We start from the raw sequence: 20,067 nt of genomic DNA on the forward strand, positions 1-20,067 counted from the left end.
AATCACACATTTAATACAAAATTACAAATTAATGTGAAGAAACTTATGGTGTAATGTTAGAAACAGGCTACTTATATAAGTTAGTCATAACATATATTATTACTTAATTTATGATGAATGTAATGATGATGATTATAATTAATTATGATGAAGTAGTTTATAACAATGAACACGTAGACACAGAATATAGATTACACAGCATCCGAGAGTAATCAATTTAAAAATATCATTCGCCAATTCACATAAGAGAACCATGCGATCCTACAAGATTAGAAACTATCTTGATCAAACTTTTTTTGCAGCGGGCCGATAATTAAAAATTTATCTCCGCTGTGGCTTGCATTTATAATGGCAAAAAATCCATAGTGAGCGACCGCGCCCATCATATATAATAGATGGTCTCCCCTTCTCGGTCAACCTTCTCTCATCTCATTTCGCCGGTTCGACCAACCTCCACCTTCCGCTTCCATCCCTCCGGCCTCCCCCGAGCACCACCCACAGACTCCAGCCCGCTTTCAATCAATATTTAAAGAATTGCGCCTTAATAACCGTCGTGGCGTCACGTAATGGCGGGCTTCGGCTCTGATGCGTCACCTCTTATAAGGGTCACGAATCTTTCTGCCTGTTCTCCCTCCTAAAGCTTTGCTCTTGTGAGTTATCGACTGATAATAATCAGATGCAACTGTACACGATATTGTTAATCGTTGATAACATTTCATCAATTATTGATAAGACAGTTCTCATATAAAGATTCTCTATATAGAATTATCTTATCTATTTCAAGTTATGTAATTTAAAAAATGCGCATCTCTTTCATTATGAAAAAGAAAAGTTATAAAACAACAAGAAAAGTAAAAAAGATATTTTATGTTTACATACGCGCCTGAAAGTATGTGAACATATTGTTATCTTCAGACAAATACATTTTTAGATGTTACAAATTTGATTGTAAGTTTTAAAATTTAATATAAAAAGTTATCTTCTAAAATTTTTTCGTAATTGTTTCTCTCGAATAAAGCTTTGCGTGTAAAATATAACATGCATTTGGATCGTGTGTGATGCATTGGAAAAAAATATATGAAAAAAACGGTTTTGCTAAAATGTATAAAAATTTTATCAGATACAGATTTGAAAGTAATTATGTTGGACCATCTAAATAATTACATTGGACGCTCAAGCTAGTTAAACTTTTTTACAATATTATCTCTCTCTCATCACGCTTAGCATGTTATTTAGCATTATAAATCAATAATGCATGGTAGGAAGAAAATTCCTCGTGAGAACAGTTGCACATGATGTTTATCGCAACGCAAATATGCGCGTTGCGCATTTGAAAGGAACTGATTCATCGGAATAATAATTACTGAAATAATTATAGGCTCTATGCATTTCAGGGGATTTTAATTTAATTCAAGTACAGTTTGCGCACGTGCGCGCGTGTAATACGTGCGATAATAATATTTCTCGTGTTAATTGACATTGAATAACGTTACAAAATGAAGCATACAATGAACGGCACTTAAAAATAACTAAATACTGTGTCTCGTTTTTTTCCCTTAATAATTACCAAGGCAATAAGTCTGGGCACTTGTCGATGGAGTGCCAATGTAACAGCAATACCTGTAGATGTCGATAATACGTCATAACAATCTGTATATACAGTATTTGAGTGTGTCTGAGGTTTCCCTACTAATAAACGTTTCACGGTAAAATCTTACGTAAACGTGTGTTCTCCGATTACGTGTACTTTCACACAAGGTTCCACATTATGGTCGGCAAGCAGTCTTCAAGGTATTAATCTCTAAAACGCGCAAGAAGATGTTTTGTGCTAAAGTCAGTTCGAAAACTCCTGTAAGATTTTTCCTGATATTTACGTCATATGTATATATAAAAACCGTCTTAAATGTCTTTATCATAAATCTTTTTTGTTAGTACGACAGTAAAAATTTACAATATCTGAGGATTGTTTTATTAGTCCGGTATCTTTATAAATCCCATAAAAATTTTTAAAATTTATATAGAAAATTGATCGAAAACTGGTCAAGTAAGTGAAACATAATATTCTAGAATTTATAACAAATATACTTTGAAGATTTATAATTAATTAATTAAGAATGTGTTAAAAAACCGTGACAAAATTTTTGATGCAGCAAACTCTGCAACTTAATGTTGCATCGATTGGATGAACAAAATATTACAAATTTTCGAGGATTAATCTGCGTTTGGCGGATCTTTCTGCATTAATATATAAACAATGACGTAATACCGCTGAGATATATCGCGGCACGTGTGATTTCGCTCGTTACTATAAATAGAATTTTCATAGCATTATTCGTAATGAGAATATTAATAATATAATGATACAATCACATAATATATAATAATAATAAATCACATCTTTGACATTCTTATAGCTTTACTATACACTAAAAGCATCTTTGGTTTTTTAATTCTTGAATCGCGCAAAAAGATTGTAAAATGATTTTAGATTTTAATAATCAACCCAAATCATGCGCAATAATATTTGATACTTTCCAAACATTGGGTTACCGATAAAATGAGATTATCGAGATTATACATACTCGGTGATCCGGCAGTATTCGACTCTGCAATTCACAATCTCACAATCCACCCTCTCGCCCGCCATTCAACAAAGAAAACAAGAGCTAAAAATCTCCATAATATCCATAACGTGATTAAAGCTCTCTTCGTAACATCTCCAAAAGTCCACAATCCATGTTACCTTAAATACACTATGATATGCTCTAATTAACTTTTCATCCCGTATAATTAACTTTTTATCCGGCCGGAAATCATGTCAAGTGATGACTTTGGTTGAAACACTGCACCAAAGGAAGCATTGGCTATGGGGAACAATCTGTGGCCATAAAAATCTATTATAGCTTCTATCTAACTTTCCTTGTCGTTGAGAAATTCCGCGAATTGAGGATTCGCGAGGTTTGCTATCAGGAGACATTAATGCTAACAAACGTTTAATCAAAATGATGAATAAATCACGGAAGATTTGCCGATTCGACAATGCCTCGCTGTAATGCGGCAATAATCGTTTCGCGGTATAATAATAATATCAGTAATGATAATAATAATCGCACACGTGTGTTCGCAGACGATCATAGGAAAAGGAACGCGCAATTGATCGTTCTGGCGAAGTCGATCATTACGTTACCGTGTTACTTAACGATTGTTGTTCGAGGACTTCAAGTCGCTCGGCAGTTTTCGGGCAGCTTTTGACATAGAGCTTTCCGAAGAGACGCGTGGTCCACCATTCGCGTGCAAGAAGGAAGCTTGACTGACGCGGGTCGCACTTTTAAGCGCGAACGAAAGATTCTTGGACCTATGTTCAAGAATGTCGGTTACAAAGACGGTCGTTCGGAACGATACCGCTCGAAAAGTGTCTGAAGAAAGTGCGGCCAGCAGTCTCAGCTTCTGATACAGCAACCGCGTTGCTTCGGTAATCATGCGGCAAGCAGATTCTTTATATTCTTCGGCGTGTTCTCCTCGTTCAAGTGCTTCGTGGTGTAGCGAAGGGCGTTCAGAAGGCCCTCGCTCTTGCAAGGCGGCTGGTCCTTTAATAGCTTCACACAGCCTTTGACCTGTTGGATTCAGACCACACATGAAATCGAAGGAATATAGGCGAAAGGAGATTTTTATCTGCGGCTTTTTACAACGAATATTTTTCTGTAATATTTTGTTTTCAAAACTAGTTGTTTTTCGGTATTTTAACTTGGATGTTACAGTTTCAGTAAAAGTATTATATTATTTATATAAATATGCATATACAGATATAGAAAACGGAATTAGGATTAACATTAGTTAACAAATCTTTTTTTTCTTACATCCACATTCGAACCCTTTACAAAGGCACCTTGGGGATGTACATGATCGTAGAGGATCACCAGACCCACCATAACCCTTAAGACAAAGAGTTGAGTCTCTTCTCGTTGGAATTGCGCCAGCAGATTCCTGGTAGAAGATATTTCCCAAATTAGCTTCACGAAGAAATTCCTACCTCCCTTGAGGCAAGGCTCTCTCTTTGCATATTGATGGAAATAATACTTACGGATTTTCCAACATTCGAAGACACACTTTTGCCATTGTACCAAGCGTTTCTGTAATGTTTTCCCTTGCTATATCTTCGTTCTAAGAAAATAAAACACAGTTTTGTAAGTAATAAATATATCGTTGGAAACGGTAACTTTGCTATCCTAACAAATATTTTTTATATACATTTTTTTATATCTGTTGGAAAATTCTGCATTTAATAGGCATCATGTTACCATGAAATACATATGTGTAAAATTGAAGATGGTCTTTATTATTGGATTATTATTTCGTTATCGATTTTAATTAAAAGCTTGCATATACATCATGCCGTATTTATTTCTCTGGCTGATGTAGCCCATATAGAGCGCTCGGGTAATTTGAATCGCAGACCAGGATACCTGTCAATTTTCCAGTCCAGCAGAGCCATTATTCTCGTCGGCAATTTTTTTTCCCGTCTTGCCATTACATCGCATGTCGATCACGTAACGCGGTTATTTGTCATCATAATCAATACGAACGAAAGCCCGCGATTCATTGTAACATTGTTGAAAAAGTCATCGTGCTGAGGTGATTGATAAAAAATGTCTTGCAAAAAATGTTTTAACGAGATAGATAGGATTTAAAATATTGCCGCTATATTTTATATTTACCTTTCTATTTTATAACATCAAAAATATAAAATTGTATTGTTTATCAGATTCAATCGAAAAAATCTTACATTTCTTTATACATAATTATTAATATAAATCCGAACGAAAAATCATCAAGATAATATATTCGCGATATTTTAAAATACGATCGATCGAGAAATATTATCGTTTAGTTTTAGTATATCGTTTAATTGCGATGAAATCAATAGTTTTACGAAAATAGGGTTACAAGAACTAGATTTAGTTCTCCAATCGATCGGAATGATTAAGGGAGATATACCGAGAAACCGCGCCTGGATACCGCGGAATTTCGTCTAATTGCCAGTTAGCATCTGGCCGGATCAATAATTGTCCGGGTAACAATGGGAGGTCGCGCGGACGGGAACAATGTAGAGAGGCGATACCACTTACGTCCATCAAGAAAGTAATGGTCGCGTGACTCAGAACTCGAAGCATGGGTGTCGCGTGGGCGTAAAACAAGGACATTCGGTTGGCGAGTTCGTTCCCGACAACTAGGTCCTTTTCGGCGTTGTCCTGGCGCGCCAGCGATGCCCTCGTCAATGTTCTACGATAGTAGCTGAAATCATTCTGAATCGCCGGCGTTTTCATCTTGTGCTCGTCGAACTTCAATACAAATTCCAATATCTCCGCCAATTGCTTGACTAGCGCCTGCTGCGTCTCCAGATGTTGGGTCGGTGAAAGGTTTCCCGAGCACAATTGTCCCAGAATTTTCGGCACGACCCTTTCTACATTTACATATAATAAATATATAAAAATTATTACCAAATTTAATTATGCGAAGTAGAAATTTGCAATAATTTTAAAAATTACGTGCAGTAATTAGTCGATATTCATACATGTAATATAATGCAATATTATGTAACCCAAAAACAGTATAGCATATAACGTAATAATATGGAGAATTAATAGTTACATATAAAAATAATAAGAAACAAATAAAAAGCTAATCAATAATTTGAATTTAACGTTGTCAGGAATGACTTCTTTTAACCAAATTATTACCAAATAATAATATAAAAATATAAAAATGTAGAAGCTTAAATATTGTATTTTTGCTACTCTACGTGACGTTAATTGCTAAGAAAAATATTTACGAAAAATATGTCGGATCTCGAGATCAGTACTGTTCTAAAATACTTCTCCGCGTTTTGCATGTTTCATAACCACCTGTACCTAATATAATTAAAAGTTTATGCCACAAATATGGCTAAAAGTATTTCTCGGATATATGGTGAAGCATTCTCAGATGAAGTTTTCCCAATATTCGCACCGATATCGAGCTTCCGAGAAGCATATGCCCTCGTGTAATATCGTTATTTATAAAAAGAGCTTAACGTCAATGTGATTAATGAAACGTACCAAGTTCCAAGGAAAACTCATAGAATCGTTTGAGTTTTGCGACGAGAGGTGCCACGGTCAGATATGCTTTTCGCTGACATTCCTCCGTGGGTGCCGAAATCGCCTCTCTGATTTCTTTCCCGGCTCCTTTGTAACATTGTATCTCCTCTAAAATGGACTCCGAATTTTTCAGTACTCTTTGCACCGCCTCGAATGTCTCGCGTTCAAGGTCCGACGGTTGTGCGTCTGTAAAACAGACAAATAGGACAGTCCGATAATTATCGACTCACATATGTCTCTTTACTATACAGAAGGTTTTGTTACGTCTCGCTATTATAAAAGAATTATATTTATTTTTTTATCGTGTAGAATTGTACGTTATTTTGTAGAATTCGATTAATATTTTTATCAAATATCTATATATTATGAAATCGAATTATATATATTACGCAAAATATTAATACACAATAAGTAATGCGAAAAATAGCACTTAGAATTAAGATTAAAACTTTGCGAAAAAATCATTTGTACTCACTTTCAAAATCCAAGAAGACATCGTACTTCTGAGGGGTGCAACAGGTAGACTCATCTCGAGCCAAAAGACTCAAAAGCTTGCCCATCGTAAGTGTACAGCTTCTTTCGACGAGAGCCACTTTACAACGTGAAAGGCATCTGCAAGTCAAAGCAATTTACATGATGTGAGTTTTCATGTGATTCAACTAACAAATAATCATTTAATCATAGTGTGGCACTTATATAATACTGCAACATTATTCAAGAAGATTTTTTTAAAGTCGTAGTTATTTTAACCAATTTAGAAACAGATTGTGACTATAGTGAGTATATAAATGAGTGGAAACAAACGCTTGTCATATGAAGTTAACTTTCAAGATACAAGACTTTATCACTCGATATCGTACGGTAGATTGAATCCTCGATATTGTTCATTAAATCTAATTCTTTCGGAATTCCGGATTTAAATTCATCAATAGATTTAAGACTGGATAACAAAAAAATGCGCATATAACTTGTATGATCATTGTAATTCTCTGTTTAAAAACTCGATTCGAAATATGTTGGAAACACTGAAATTAAGCCCGGAAATTCTAGAATATTCCACGTATAGAAAAAATTCTAGCATAATATATAAACAGATACTTTTCTTGCTAAAAGCACAAGGAGAGCTCACTGCAGGATTATACCTCGTAGATACTCGCAGAATACTTGAAATATTAATCCGCGACGAATGCAAACTACGGACGGACGGTTTAATATGATTGAGTTTCTGTTCGAGCTTCAACCGACGAGTGGTAACTTGTCACTAGTCCGAGACTACAATGAAATTGAAATTTCAAGCTGTAGTCCGAACGTATATATTCACTCGGTATTACATATATGTCGAACCATTAATTCCGGATAGGCGACACACGCGCACGCCTGGACAGCGCGGATTAACGCGTATCCGCATCGATACCGCGGAATAAATGGATTCTGCGAACTCGTCGGCGGGGAGATGAATCCCGTTGATCAGTTTCCGCGAACGGAACAACCCTCCCTTACCTGAAGCGTTCGCGAAGGGGTTCCATTCGGCTGTTCGCATCGACCAGGACACCGGGACCCGAGGATGACTCACGTGGGAACGTCGCGATCGCGTTTTACGCCGCGCGGGACCCGACGAGAGAGCACCACGTCCGGGAGGACCGAGCTCACCCTTGTCACTTGCGCACGAGAGGACTTGCGATCGGCTTTACGGTTTCTAAAATTGCGAACGGCGGGATTCCACCGTTCCGCCGTACCGACCGCGTTATTTTCGGCCCGAAAGTACATTTCGCGCTTGTCATCTTCGGTCGCCGAGCCTCTCGGTTTCTCTCGGGGAAAATGATCGCATACTGCGCGAAGATTGGGCTGCTGAAGTTTCGTATATATAATTACACTGATAGTTTTCACGATGAATCGACTTGAAATGTGATTTGAATTTAATCGACGCAATCCGATCTTAACAGCCGAGCTTGTTTGGAAGAACAGTTATGAAAAGAGCAAGAACTGGTTTTTCCAGTCAGTGACAAACTTGATATCGTTTCATTAAAATTTCCATCTGAAAGTTGATATTAAAAGATCATAAATACGCGCACTTTATAGCTGATGAGAAATTCTTTTCTGTTAAAATAATAATCGATTCGCCGAGGTCTTGAGACGATTGAAAAGCTGGACTTTAGGACGTATAAATTCCTCAAGTATTTATATACTTCTAAAAAGAATTGATTAAATAATGAGCAATATATTGTGGTATAAATATATGCTACGTATAGGTTTATATAAAAATGATATATTGCTAATAATAATAATATCGCTGTACCGATTGCTGTACCAACGGTAATACATAACACATTTCATCAATAACTGCGGACAATATCGATGTGCAACGTAAATAGCCGTCGAGCTGCAATGTAAAATAAATGTTTGCGTTTGACATTCCACTGGAACAATTTGAAACAACGGCGTGGTATTTGTTGCGATATTTGCTTGTATGAAATTATTCATGTTTCTTTTTATCCGCGTATTTCCTTTCCCCTCTCCCCCCCCCCGCAACATATGCTTTTGACAAATATCAAAATGTGCGCTTTTAAAAACATATCTATACGTCTTTAAATCGTAAACAAAAGCATATATTCTAATAATAATTGCGAAAAAAACAATCTAATTATCAACTTTCTAATTAAAGTAGAAAGGATTGCGCTCTTCCAAAAAGTTTCAGAAATATATTAAGCTTTTCCGTAATAAACATAAAACACGATAGAAGTGGAGAAAATTAATGATATCATCAAAAGTCATCTTTTGTAGCTGAAAGAAAATTTTTTACTATAAAATTTCAAAGCCTTATCGTACTGCAATTAAAAACGTATAAATGCACTTGCTGCATATTGTTTACATGAATTATTAACGAGTTCCATGACGTCTCTAACTACGGCGTTAATATTCACAATAAGAGTACTATGTGTTCGCGGATCCCAACCTGACGCGACATTCTCATATCATTACGCTAAAACAACAAACCGGCAACTCATTCAAAATAGTTTTCCCAACATTCGATGCCAGAATTCTTGTGCATTCGCAAACGAGGGGAATAGAGTTCAAAGAACCTGCACACCAAAAACTTCAAGCGTCTCTCTGATTGATTGATAATACAACAAAATCATTGCGCACATATAATTTTTAGATTATAATTACAGTATTATATAAAAATAGCTATGATATAAATGACAGATCAATTTTTCAAAAGACGGGTATTCAAACAAACCCGGCTTGAAAGCTTAGTTTCATTAACGCCGGCTATATTTAACTATTATCTTCATTTCTTGTGTATTAGAAATGGATGGAAAGCAAAGTTTAGCTTAGTTTAACTGTTAACTAACGTAATTTAAAGTTAACTAACTTAAACAAAAACAGGAACGTTAAGGAATAACGTCGCTGGATCAAATAATATTTACAGTGTCACAGATTGACGAGGTCGTTGCGATGTTTTCCATCTACTTTCACACGAGCGTTAGGCTCGCTGTCAGGAACTCGAATCGTGGGGGTCGAATCTTGGCAGCAGGCTTTTACGAGGAGGCTAACACGCCGAGAATTCCGAGCGGCGTTAATCGCGTGACGTTTGACAGGCTCACCGTCGCGGAATCGCGGCGTAATCGGCGCCGACGGCGCGAACACATGACGGCGACAGGTGCACGCCGAATGGGACGCCGGTGGGAGCGTCACGGGGTCAACGAGCACGCGAGACGGGTGCAACAACTGTCATCCGGTGGCCGGCCATGTTGTAGGTCGGGGGGTTGCTCGTGCTAGGAGCGCGAGTCCTTCCCTTATTTGGTAAAACGGCGGCGGCGGCAAGCTCGTGCGGAAAATCGATGGGGGGTTGCTTTGTGGCGAGGGTAGCGAGATGGCGCTTGAACGGGGGGGTTGCCGAACGAGTATCGAAATATCGCTCTCGTGTAAATTTAGAAGCGGCAAAACAAAAGGTAGCTCGAGGCAGCGAGGGACGATTTATCGAACGCAGGAGAAGACAATTCGATAGATACGAGAGAAGATCGGAGATCGATAACGGAGAGAGTCAGGGGAGAAATCACGATCCGGAAAGTTACGGAGGGGACTGTGAGCCATTCCAATACCGATATCAAGATATATTTCAGAGGCTTCTCCCCGTGAATCTGTCACGATAAATTGCAGAACTTATTTAGACGGCCACTTTACTTTAACCACTGAGCCAGAGGGTCGCGCCTAGAATTTTTGTTCAAACTTTCATAGAGGAACAATCTTTCAAACTAGAAACGTATTTACAACCTGATATAAAAGCAGAAATCTTGATCAAAATTTTATACAACGTTAAAAAGAAGAAATTTTTTTTATTAAGATTGCTTTATTTATATTAAAAAATTGTACAATTTGTATTTGATGTTAAATTTGATAATCTAAGATTGAATATTTTCCTTTCCTTTTGAGAATGCAGAGCGTTATGTATGCAGCCTCTGCGGTTCTTTCTCGCTAATCCTCAAACCGATATCTTAATTTCAATCTCGCGATATCTTAGTTTCCGATATCTTAGTTTCAATTAAAAGATCAATTTCAATATTTATTCAAAAGTTGTTTTAAGCAAGTTTAACATTGCGACGACAAAACTCGCAGGCATTCAGACACGTGTCAAATGTGCATCCATCTATTTAGTGAAGATACTCTGTTTTGCGATCAGTGTGCTTTCACGTAATGAAATCTTTGATACGAGAGAAATGGTAGCGCGCACAATAACTGCGAATAGTAGAATACACAACGGAAACGTTTCGAAACCTGGGGCGCAGTTTCGTATGTACACATTATCGATTCTACGGCGTATACAATGGATTGATTCGCCGTCCAATCCGAAAGAACAGATATCCCTCGCGAGACCGTTATCCCAGATAATAATAAGATTGATACACGTGCGGGAGATGGGTATAAATGCCGAGTGGTCGATACCACGTGCCTTGCACTATTACTATCGGCACTAATACTACTACTTACTCATTTCACGGACCAACAGGGTGACGCCGACGTCACGTAAGGGTGACCGACGTCGCTCGGGGTGGACCGAGTCGCTCAGGGGGAAGATAATCGAATTAGCATTCGCGTCGCTCGGCATCGCACTAGCTCGCACCGATGCCTTTGTGGGTCAACGCTCGTCGTATAAACAGACGTCTTCGACGTGACCGATTTCGATTTTTCATGCCCTACGGAAATCCTGCGGTAGCGATCTCCCACCGGGTGCTCTATGACCATTAACTTCTCCGTTATAATTGATCGAAGTTCGATTCCATTTCTCACGCGACAAAGGGAATTATAGAGAAAGCTTTTATAAATAGAATCTCCCATCGCGTCAATCGAATGAAAGAGAAACTAATTAAAAAAAAAATCTCTGTAGTAAAATAAATGGCTAATGACTTATGATTTAATATGACTTGTGTCATATATAAATGTAATTTGCAACGTTAATCGCAAGTCCTTAAGCTTCATAGATTTAAAAAAAAGTGAATTTAATCCCACATTTGTACAAACCTAAATTAAAAACAAATAAATATATAGATAATAAATACATTTTTAAATCTATGTAAAGAGGTAAATAGACTGGTATTTTATTATTTTATTCTGCATAAGCGATTCTTATAAAAGATAAATAATATTTAATTTGACTCTTTATATATTTAAACATTTGATTCTCAAAATATCTTCAATTCAAAATAGTTAAAACTAGGTCTTGATTCCTTTTATATAAAAGTAGTCCATGCCAGAAAATTTATCTTAGATCTCTGAATATTACATTATTCTTGAGTATTTTAAAAGTAAAGAGTCCAAATATATGAAAGGAAAAGTTATTTCTTTTTTTTTATTCGATTGAGTGTGTCAGCTTTGCTTTTATATTCTTCGTTTGCACGTCACATGCATGACATTCGCTTCATTTATTTTTCGACTTAAGCATAATACAGTATATTAAAAGATTAACAGCCTAGATATATTTTATTATCATATTACTAACTCACATGCATATCTCATTCCATATTTTGAATTAAGTTTGGAAATATTTGGTAGGCCTCTTTAATCAATTAAAACAAAGTGTATCAAACCCTCTTGTTATACATAGTCCATATCGTACATATTTGCAGTGACGTGTGTTCGCAATTGCAATGAGCGACTTAAATGTTGTTGCGGGAAGATTTTTGCACCTCTTTCAATACCGCGATTGGATAATCGTCGGAAACTGTGGGCGAGGATAATCGACGCCTATTAAAGGCCTTTTTGTGCATCAATTCCAGCAAATCAATTGAGATCTCCCTATCGCTATATACAACCCTCTGTGGCCTGACATCACCTCTTGCGCATCTACGCGATGCGACGCAATAATTTTACGAACCTTAAGTCCCTTGTTTATCAAGAGCCGCTGTACAGTAATTTGATCTCTTTAGCTTTCGATTACATTTTACGCATTAAATATAATTTTTATTTTAGGCAGATAGAATTCATAATTATTGAAAGAAAATTTTTTGTTGGTGCAAATTGTTGTCTTGAATTAAAAATAAACAGGTTTTTAAGAAATTATTTTTTTGAAAAATATCTAATTCTAGAAATATTGGTAAATTATTCGACGTATGCAAAAAAGTGTAACTAATGCGTCGCACGCATTTGCACTACAAAAAATTTTGATTTTTTTGTATGACAAAAGTGCAAACACTTGTCATACAAAATAAATATAAAAGAAAACGAAGTCATCTCTTTTTTGTCTGAGTACGTCAACGTCAGGGCATAGTGGACGATATAAATGTCATCAGGCGTAGCTTCACAAAAAATATCGTTAGTGACTTGTCTACAATATGTAGGTATATGTATATGAGAGGAAAAAAAATCTGGTCGTATATCTTTAAAGAAGATGTATCGGAGTTGGAAGTTTATCCGCACCTTCATCGAGTTAATGAGCGTCGCGTTAATTAAAATTTCCATGTTAATTACGGTATGCTAAGGAGGAGCAAAAGTTGCACCACAACTTCATCAATATTGATTTATAAATATGAGGCATAATTTGTCTTTTAATATTCAGTCGTTTAACGCGAAGTTACCGAAACAATTTTAATTCTTTATAATAGTTCTGACATCTTCCGTTCGGGAGAGAGGCGTTCAGCAAAATGTCGCTTTTTACATAGTCCTTATAATGTAACAATGCAAACAAAAGAAAGATAACATTCTACTGTTTTAACTATAGAGAATCAAATTTATGAGACAAATAGCTCTACTTTAGCATCTAAGAATGCTTCGATGTATCCGCTTTATCTTCACAGTTGTTTTGATCCTTTTATTAAAATCACCAATTTAAACATCTTAATTTCCGTTTCTCTCTGAATGACTTACTACGCGCAGTTGTCCTCTCCCATTATGTTTCCAGTCACGAGGTCGCCCGGACGAGGACTGATGCGGTCCTGACAAGCGTGTCCGAACACCGGCACGCATTAGCGCGCGCGCTTAATATGGTAAACGTGCACGCGGCTGAAATGTCATCGAGGTACGCAAGAGACAGTGTGGTCGGTGCGTGTCTCCGCGAGGACACGACGTGCTCGTTAAATCGTACACGCGCGGACACGACACGCAGAAGCGCGCGTCTTCGCGGCCTAAGAGCGTGGCTTCCAGCCTCCCTCATGGTGTGTGACCCTGCCCTCTTTATCGATAGAGCGGAGTAATTATCGGGGTTGACGAGCGGAGACGAGAACTTGATACGTCCGATAAATAAAGGGAACGGAGGGGATGCATTACGATACCGTGTAGTAGTCGGCTTTCCATAAGAGAGTCCGTAAAAGCAGTTTCAAGTCGAGGAGAGAGTTACCGGCGTGTCTTCGATTTGCTGAAAAGGCAAATTGCACGGCTCCTGCGGACTCAAGATAGCGATTTGAATCCCAAGAGACATCGTTACCCACTTACGGCAATGATTTTAAAGACTGTCTATCGTAGAAGTGCACGGTTGAAAAAAGCCTCTTTGAGGATATCCTCAAAGGAAACTCATTACGTTCACGTCGCTGATAAGCTCGAAACGCAGATAAATACGATAAAGATGTAAAAGAAATTACAAGAAAAGATTACTCCGTTTCCTCGTAGGTCTGACGATCGAGAGACCCAAAAATTTTATCTAACATCTTCAAGAATGGATTTAACAAAACTTGTTGTCGTTGTTTTAATTTGATTACCAACTTAGTATTGCGCGACTTATTAATTGCATCTTCCGATGAGAAAGTCTCTCACGTCCGTTATAGGATAATTACATAACGATTACAATTATGCGGCGTTTCTCCTCTGTGATGGTTGAAAATAAACAATAATGAGAACGAGAATAGCCACGGGAAGTCGCCGAGGAAATGTAGTTTCATACCAGAGATTACTAATTAATTAGGAGGCGGTGAGTTCAAAGAGCGTATGAATATTTGCGAAGCTAAACGCGCAATAAGAATGCACATTGTTTGTGAAATTAATGACATAATATGCTATTATTGTTCTACATGACTACAAACAGAAATAATCTGTTTATTATTCCGGAAAGAAAAGTATGTGACTCTGCGATCGCCAGAAATGAAGTTTAGATCGCAGCATTTTTCTGAATGCTTACGCCACTGGCCAAGCAGGGGGGATATCGTCATATCCCGGACGAAGACAGGAAACCTCCAAGTAAAATCCCCCTCCGGTCGTACGCACGTATGCGTCAACGAGCATCGGCGTACGTTTGATTGTAAATGAAAGCAGGAAAGAAGCGAAAGCGGAGCGATGAATAGTGAAAAATGTGCGATTAGCGCGAATATTTCTCATTGATAAAGGGAAAAGCGATTGCTCGATTCAGAATGAAAGCCTGAAACGTTTCATTTGAATGTTTAATTCCGATTGAAATGTCGATTTAATTATATTAATTTAAAAAAAAACGAGCTCTCTTTAATTTAGGACGCTGGATATCAAAGCGTACGTCTTTGTTCGGTAGGAGTGTTGTTAAAGTCGAAGAATTATAGATGTATATCACGACGAACGTTAACTGTCATTTCGGTATTATCTGAAATCACATAAACGTCTTAAGCATGAAAGCAATAAATTACAGACGTGCTGGGATTGACCCAGAAAATCGAAAATTGCGGCACAAAGTGGATTCGTAATTGGAGCGAACGGCCCGCGTGGCATTATAAAATGTTAAAGCTCTGACTGCACGCACGGTTGCTGCGGTCTAATTTCACATATATATATGTACACCAAGTTGCATTTGAGATTCCAGGGACACGGTATCCGTTTCAGTACCCTTAACATTTAGCGCATGACGTAACGCTGATAGTTACCTTATCTTACAGCTGTCGAGCAGATAAAATATCTTCCATTCTGCATTTCACGTGTAGCGCATTAATGAAAAATATTCTTTATTATGTCTAGGAATGAAAGATAATTCAGACCAGTGTTGTCCAAGCTGAGTATCTTCGGTTCTCAATCCAAATATTAGAATACCGTTTATTCTGGCTATTATTAGAATAAAATTCGCAACAAGCAATGTCTCGTTTAGTTATCTCACGCTTAAATAAAACGGACAGTTCGTGTACAGTTCGGATGTTGAAGTTTACTTGCGTTACAAGTGCTCCGGTTTTCGTCTCGCGTCTGACAAATATAAATCATACAAATGTTTAAAAGCGTTTTCCGATATCCATGGCGTTCTTCGGAATCAACAAGTACGTCGATCACTGTATATTCGGCGTATTAATCTCGCGATATTTGATTTTTCGAGAGTTTTCAAAATTGCTAGGCTTTCTGTTTTTTTCCGCTCGTTCGCCAATTGTTGCGTAATATCGTGATACATATAATCTCCGCGCATACTGCATGTTCCGCACCGTTGAAATTAAAATAATGTCTCAAATATTTGTTAACTTCCTGTTTGCAACTAAAATACGTTTCTTTAAAACTTTTAATTCTTCTAGTTTATTATAAATAGATATATCTTGTTTCACTACAAGAAAAATAATCTCAACTAGCAAACTTAATTCCTAGTGGAAAATTAATTAGCTGAATAGCACGTTTAGAGAATCGATTTTCGTCTGGCTTTTTCGAATGGCCCTATTATACGGAATTTTCGATGATACCATCTGATCGATGAAACATGCCGGCAGCAGTTGATGAATCTGCGCTTATGCTTTCCCCTTTCCTAGCGAACGATCGAATGACCTACTTGTTAATTATCGGTAGGTGCGCCCACGCTCTAATTAACGGCAAAGACTGATGTGGCAATAAATAATTCAATTAAATAATTCACGATTGACCTGCGGTCAGTAACAAATGTGTAAAGTTAAAAGTATCAGCTTGCAATTAATAAGGCGTTCCGAGATTTAATCGATGTGTTTCGCGGAAGAAAATCTTAATTGAGAAGTTAAGTTTCAACCGTTAGACGCAGGTTCTTTGCGCGTTGGCGTTTTAATTCAAGCGAAATGGAGCGGAATCGAGAAGACGAGCAAGGCGCTCGCGGAAAACAAACGTTGTCACGTCTGAGTTAGTGACGAGTATAACATCCGCTGTCGTTGCGTCATGATTACATTTATGACTGACGGCCTTATGGATGATTATGCATCAAATGCGGTTTCCAAGTTCAAACCCCCCGGTGCAGAAAAGCGACCTAACAGGAAAATCATCCGGCTATTCCACGTTGCCGGTGATGTTAATCGCTTTAGCAGATGGAGTCGTTGCGAACGATGTATGACCACGCTCGAATCAATCCGCTTGTTTCGAGTCTCGCGGTTTCCTTCGCGATACAATAAAAAGTCCTTCCTTCACAAAAGCGACAATCGTTCGGTGTAAATAAGCTTGTGCTTGTTTTAGCGCATTAACCCTTTGCTACATAGTATCCCATATATAGGACACCTGTCTTTGTGTAACAATTTTGATATCTTTACATTCCTGAGATAAATATGAATAACATAAATATCTAATTATTTTACACTAGCAATATATTATAAAATATCAGCAAAAATTAGAACTTGAAAGAAATTATGCTGGAGAGAAAAAGGTAATAAACATGTCCTGAAAATCTTTACATTAATGTTTTTGAAGTTACTGATTTCAAATCTGCACTCAAAATTTGAAAATTTTAAATAGCAGGTCTAATATAGCGGCCTAAAAAGCATTATTAATACTTTTAAAGAATGGAACTGCCGATATGTGACAGCGTCTGCGTCGAATATTGATTACGTGAGAACCGTACAATGAGATCGAATGCATTCCACACATTGCGTTCGTGCGAACATTAATTCGTCGAGATGTTCCGGTAGAGCTGAATTAACCGCAGGAATTAACTCAATGTAGACAAATTTTGATTTACTTATCTTACATCGTATTAATTAAATGTTTCCCGTGATGCATCGTCCTTTCTCTTGTTCTAAAGCAGTTAGATTCTAGATTACTAGTTTTTTTATCGGAACAAATATGCTTCTCATTACTGTGCAAAATCAGTGCATCAAGTTTTATTAATAAGTTTTCTGCTTCCGTAATTATATTAACTTTCTAATATCTTTCTACTTGAAAAACAGCGAATGAAGGAAGTTTTTCATAAAATGGCAATGAGAAGTTTCTCTCTTTAAACTTGAAATTTCCCCAAAGCGTAGGAGAAACTTGAAGAAGCCGGATCTCTATCGCTTATCGGTATGTTATAAAGCTGAAATTTACAATTCCACGTGTATTAAGCACAGCGTCTTCGTTTGCTTTCGTGTCTAATCCTTCGCGTGCTCGAAGCGAACGTATATGTATTAGGATTTACCTCTATGTGAAAATTAATTCCACGAAAGTCTGCTATACATATAAATCCTACAAATCATTGAATATGCAGAGATTGCGGAACTGAAGACTACGTCATCAAGTAAATCGTGTGTAAATCATTCAAGCGAAAATATATGATCGAGCAGCGTGTCGATTGCTATTCAACAGTACAATTTCAAGTTCGTGAATCATCTCGTGCATGTATTATGTATTTTGTGACATTGAAAGATTTTTATCGTGACACACACATCGGAAGTGGTACTTTATATATTATATAAAAATAATAATAACGACAGTCGTTGATACAACGTTATCTTTTAACCGCATATTACGTGCATTATTTTTCTGGAGATATTTATCACGGAATAAGTAAGACGCATTATTTTGTGAGGCTAAGAGCTGGCTTAGGGGTTACCGCGATAAAAACGAAGCGATAAAAGTATAATCCGTATTTTAATCGGACGTACGGACAGCACGTAAAATTCAGGAACAAAAGAAAATTTTCAAAGAAATTATTAAATTGCATTTCGCGATTTAGATTAGTCAATCAAACGTACTACGTGTTTCTTGATATTTTTAAGATTAAGAAAACATAAAGACGTAGATGAAATAATTAAAGCTTAATGAAGTAATTCACATCGTTATATATTATCTTTACATGTAATTATGTTATACTTCCTTTTAAATCATATAAATCTCGCACGTTCCAACCGTGACATTTACAATTCAAACATTCGTCTCAAATGACAAACTTATGGTATTAGCACAGGATGTACACACGAAGTACGAAGAAAAAAATTATTTACCTTCAAACGAAGCAAGACGAGCCGTGACATTGTTATAATTGAGTCATTAAATGAGACACGGTTAGACTCTTTCACGAGGAGCCACCAAATGCATCGCTCTTCTTCGTTAATGTACTCTTGGTTAATGTACTCTTCCGGTATCCTGGGCTAGACAGGAAACCGCACCGAGAATTCTCAAAAATGACTAATCTCGTCTCGCAGCCGCGAAAAAATTTCGTGTCGCAACAGATAACGTTTTATCACGTGCACAGACCACACACAACGTGCCCGTGGGCTATCGCAATAATGGTTCCCTTGTGTCTGCCGTTCAAGTCTATCTCGTCTCTAATGTTTACTCAAACGTCCGCGAGCGTGTTTAAAATCATCGGTCCCACTTGGCCGCAGCGGAGCATCGATCGAACCGATCCACCGCTCGGCTGCGCGCTTCTGTCTCGTGAAGAAGTTTTAAAATACGCCCGCGATGACTTGTCGCGCTTTTGCGATGAATTTCTCGTCAGGGGTGAGAGGGGGGACCTCGAACGGTGTCTCCTCGATCTCACCAGCGAGTCTATAATTTAACTGACGTTTAATAAGGAGGAACCAAGGTTCGGGAAAGCACAAGTTCTGAACGCTGAACTTCCGTACGAACGGTAGGACCGTAAATTCGGCCTCCGTACTCGACGGAGTGCGACAATCGATTTTTCGAAAATACCGCGGCAGCCGACTGTGTACTTTTTTTCTCGATCAATTCGCAGCACGACGCGGGGCACGGCACAGCACGGCACGGCTCTCACGAAGGTTGTTACACCACTGTCAAAGCGACGGCGTGCAAGCAAACGCCGAGACAGTTTCGCTCCGCGCGGCCAGTCAGCTAGACGCCCCCACTCTCGACACGTCACTGCCTCCTGCAGCGTGGATCCACACAGCAGCATCGCCGGTGTAATACATTCTGCCGTGTCAGAAAATTCGCGATTGTACATAAGAATTGCGCGAAACTTAACACTCACTCATCACGAGAGGCTGCGGCCATGTATATGACTTTAATTCCATTTAGCAAATCAGCAGCTTTATGCCCCAAAAATTACGTCGATTCTCTGAATAACAACGCTCCTGAAACGCTTCATGATTCATCAAAAATTTCATCCCACGCGTATCAAAGATAAACGAAAGATATCGTTGTTATTCCAATTTTAATTTTTTTATTTATAAGAATTTTTATAGAAATCATAGCAAATGCTTTTTTTAGGTTTATTATAAATTTGATTATTGTTAATATGTTATGTACGAATCCTGTAAAATTCGCTGGAAAACTTTCTCTCTAAAAATGCAATTATCTACAGCAGGGGAAGATTCAACCGCTTCGTCCGCTTCTATCTAATGGC

General features: G+C 37.7%; 2 protein-coding genes across 8 annotated transcripts in view; one reads left to right on the plus strand and one right to left on the minus strand.

Annotated features, from left to right (window-relative positions):
• Nucleotides 1-20,067, plus strand: part of Mp (collagen XV/XVIII-type protein multiplexin) — a 480,457-nt gene that overhangs the window by 61,331 nt on the left and 399,059 nt on the right. The gene's annotated exons all lie outside the window — the stretch shown is intronic.
• LOC139773699 (CYFIP-related Rac1 interactor B) lies at nt 1,385-19,508 on the minus strand. Of its 7 annotated transcripts, XM_071708349.1 has the most exons (8): nt 19,270-19,508; nt 18,707-19,132; nt 6,610-6,746; nt 6,096-6,320; nt 5,127-5,461; nt 4,082-4,161; nt 3,858-3,984; nt 1,385-3,614 (listed from the first exon to the last, which is right to left on the minus strand). In XM_071708349.1, the coding sequence occupies exons 3-8, from the start codon at nt 6,692-6,694 to the stop codon at nt 3,477-3,479; spliced, it is 990 nt and encodes a 329-aa protein (XP_071564450.1). In that variant the 5' UTR covers nt 6,695-6,746; nt 18,707-19,132; nt 19,270-19,508; the 3' UTR covers nt 1,385-3,476. The 7 variants fall into 7 exon arrangements, with proteins under 7 accessions (XP_071564450.1, XP_071564447.1, XP_071564452.1 ...); XM_071708346.1 differs by having other exon boundaries at nt 18,707-19,508; XM_071708351.1 differs by lacking the exons at nt 18,707-19,132; nt 19,270-19,508 and adding an exon at nt 13,497-13,696.

The sequence above is a fragment of the Temnothorax nylanderi genome, unplaced genomic scaffold (assembly GCF_030848795.1).
Source record: "Temnothorax nylanderi isolate EJ_2023f unplaced genomic scaffold, tnyl_v1.0 TNYL_tig0066_pilon, whole genome shotgun sequence".
Classification (NCBI taxonomy): domain Eukaryota; kingdom Metazoa; phylum Arthropoda; class Insecta; order Hymenoptera; family Formicidae; genus Temnothorax; species Temnothorax nylanderi.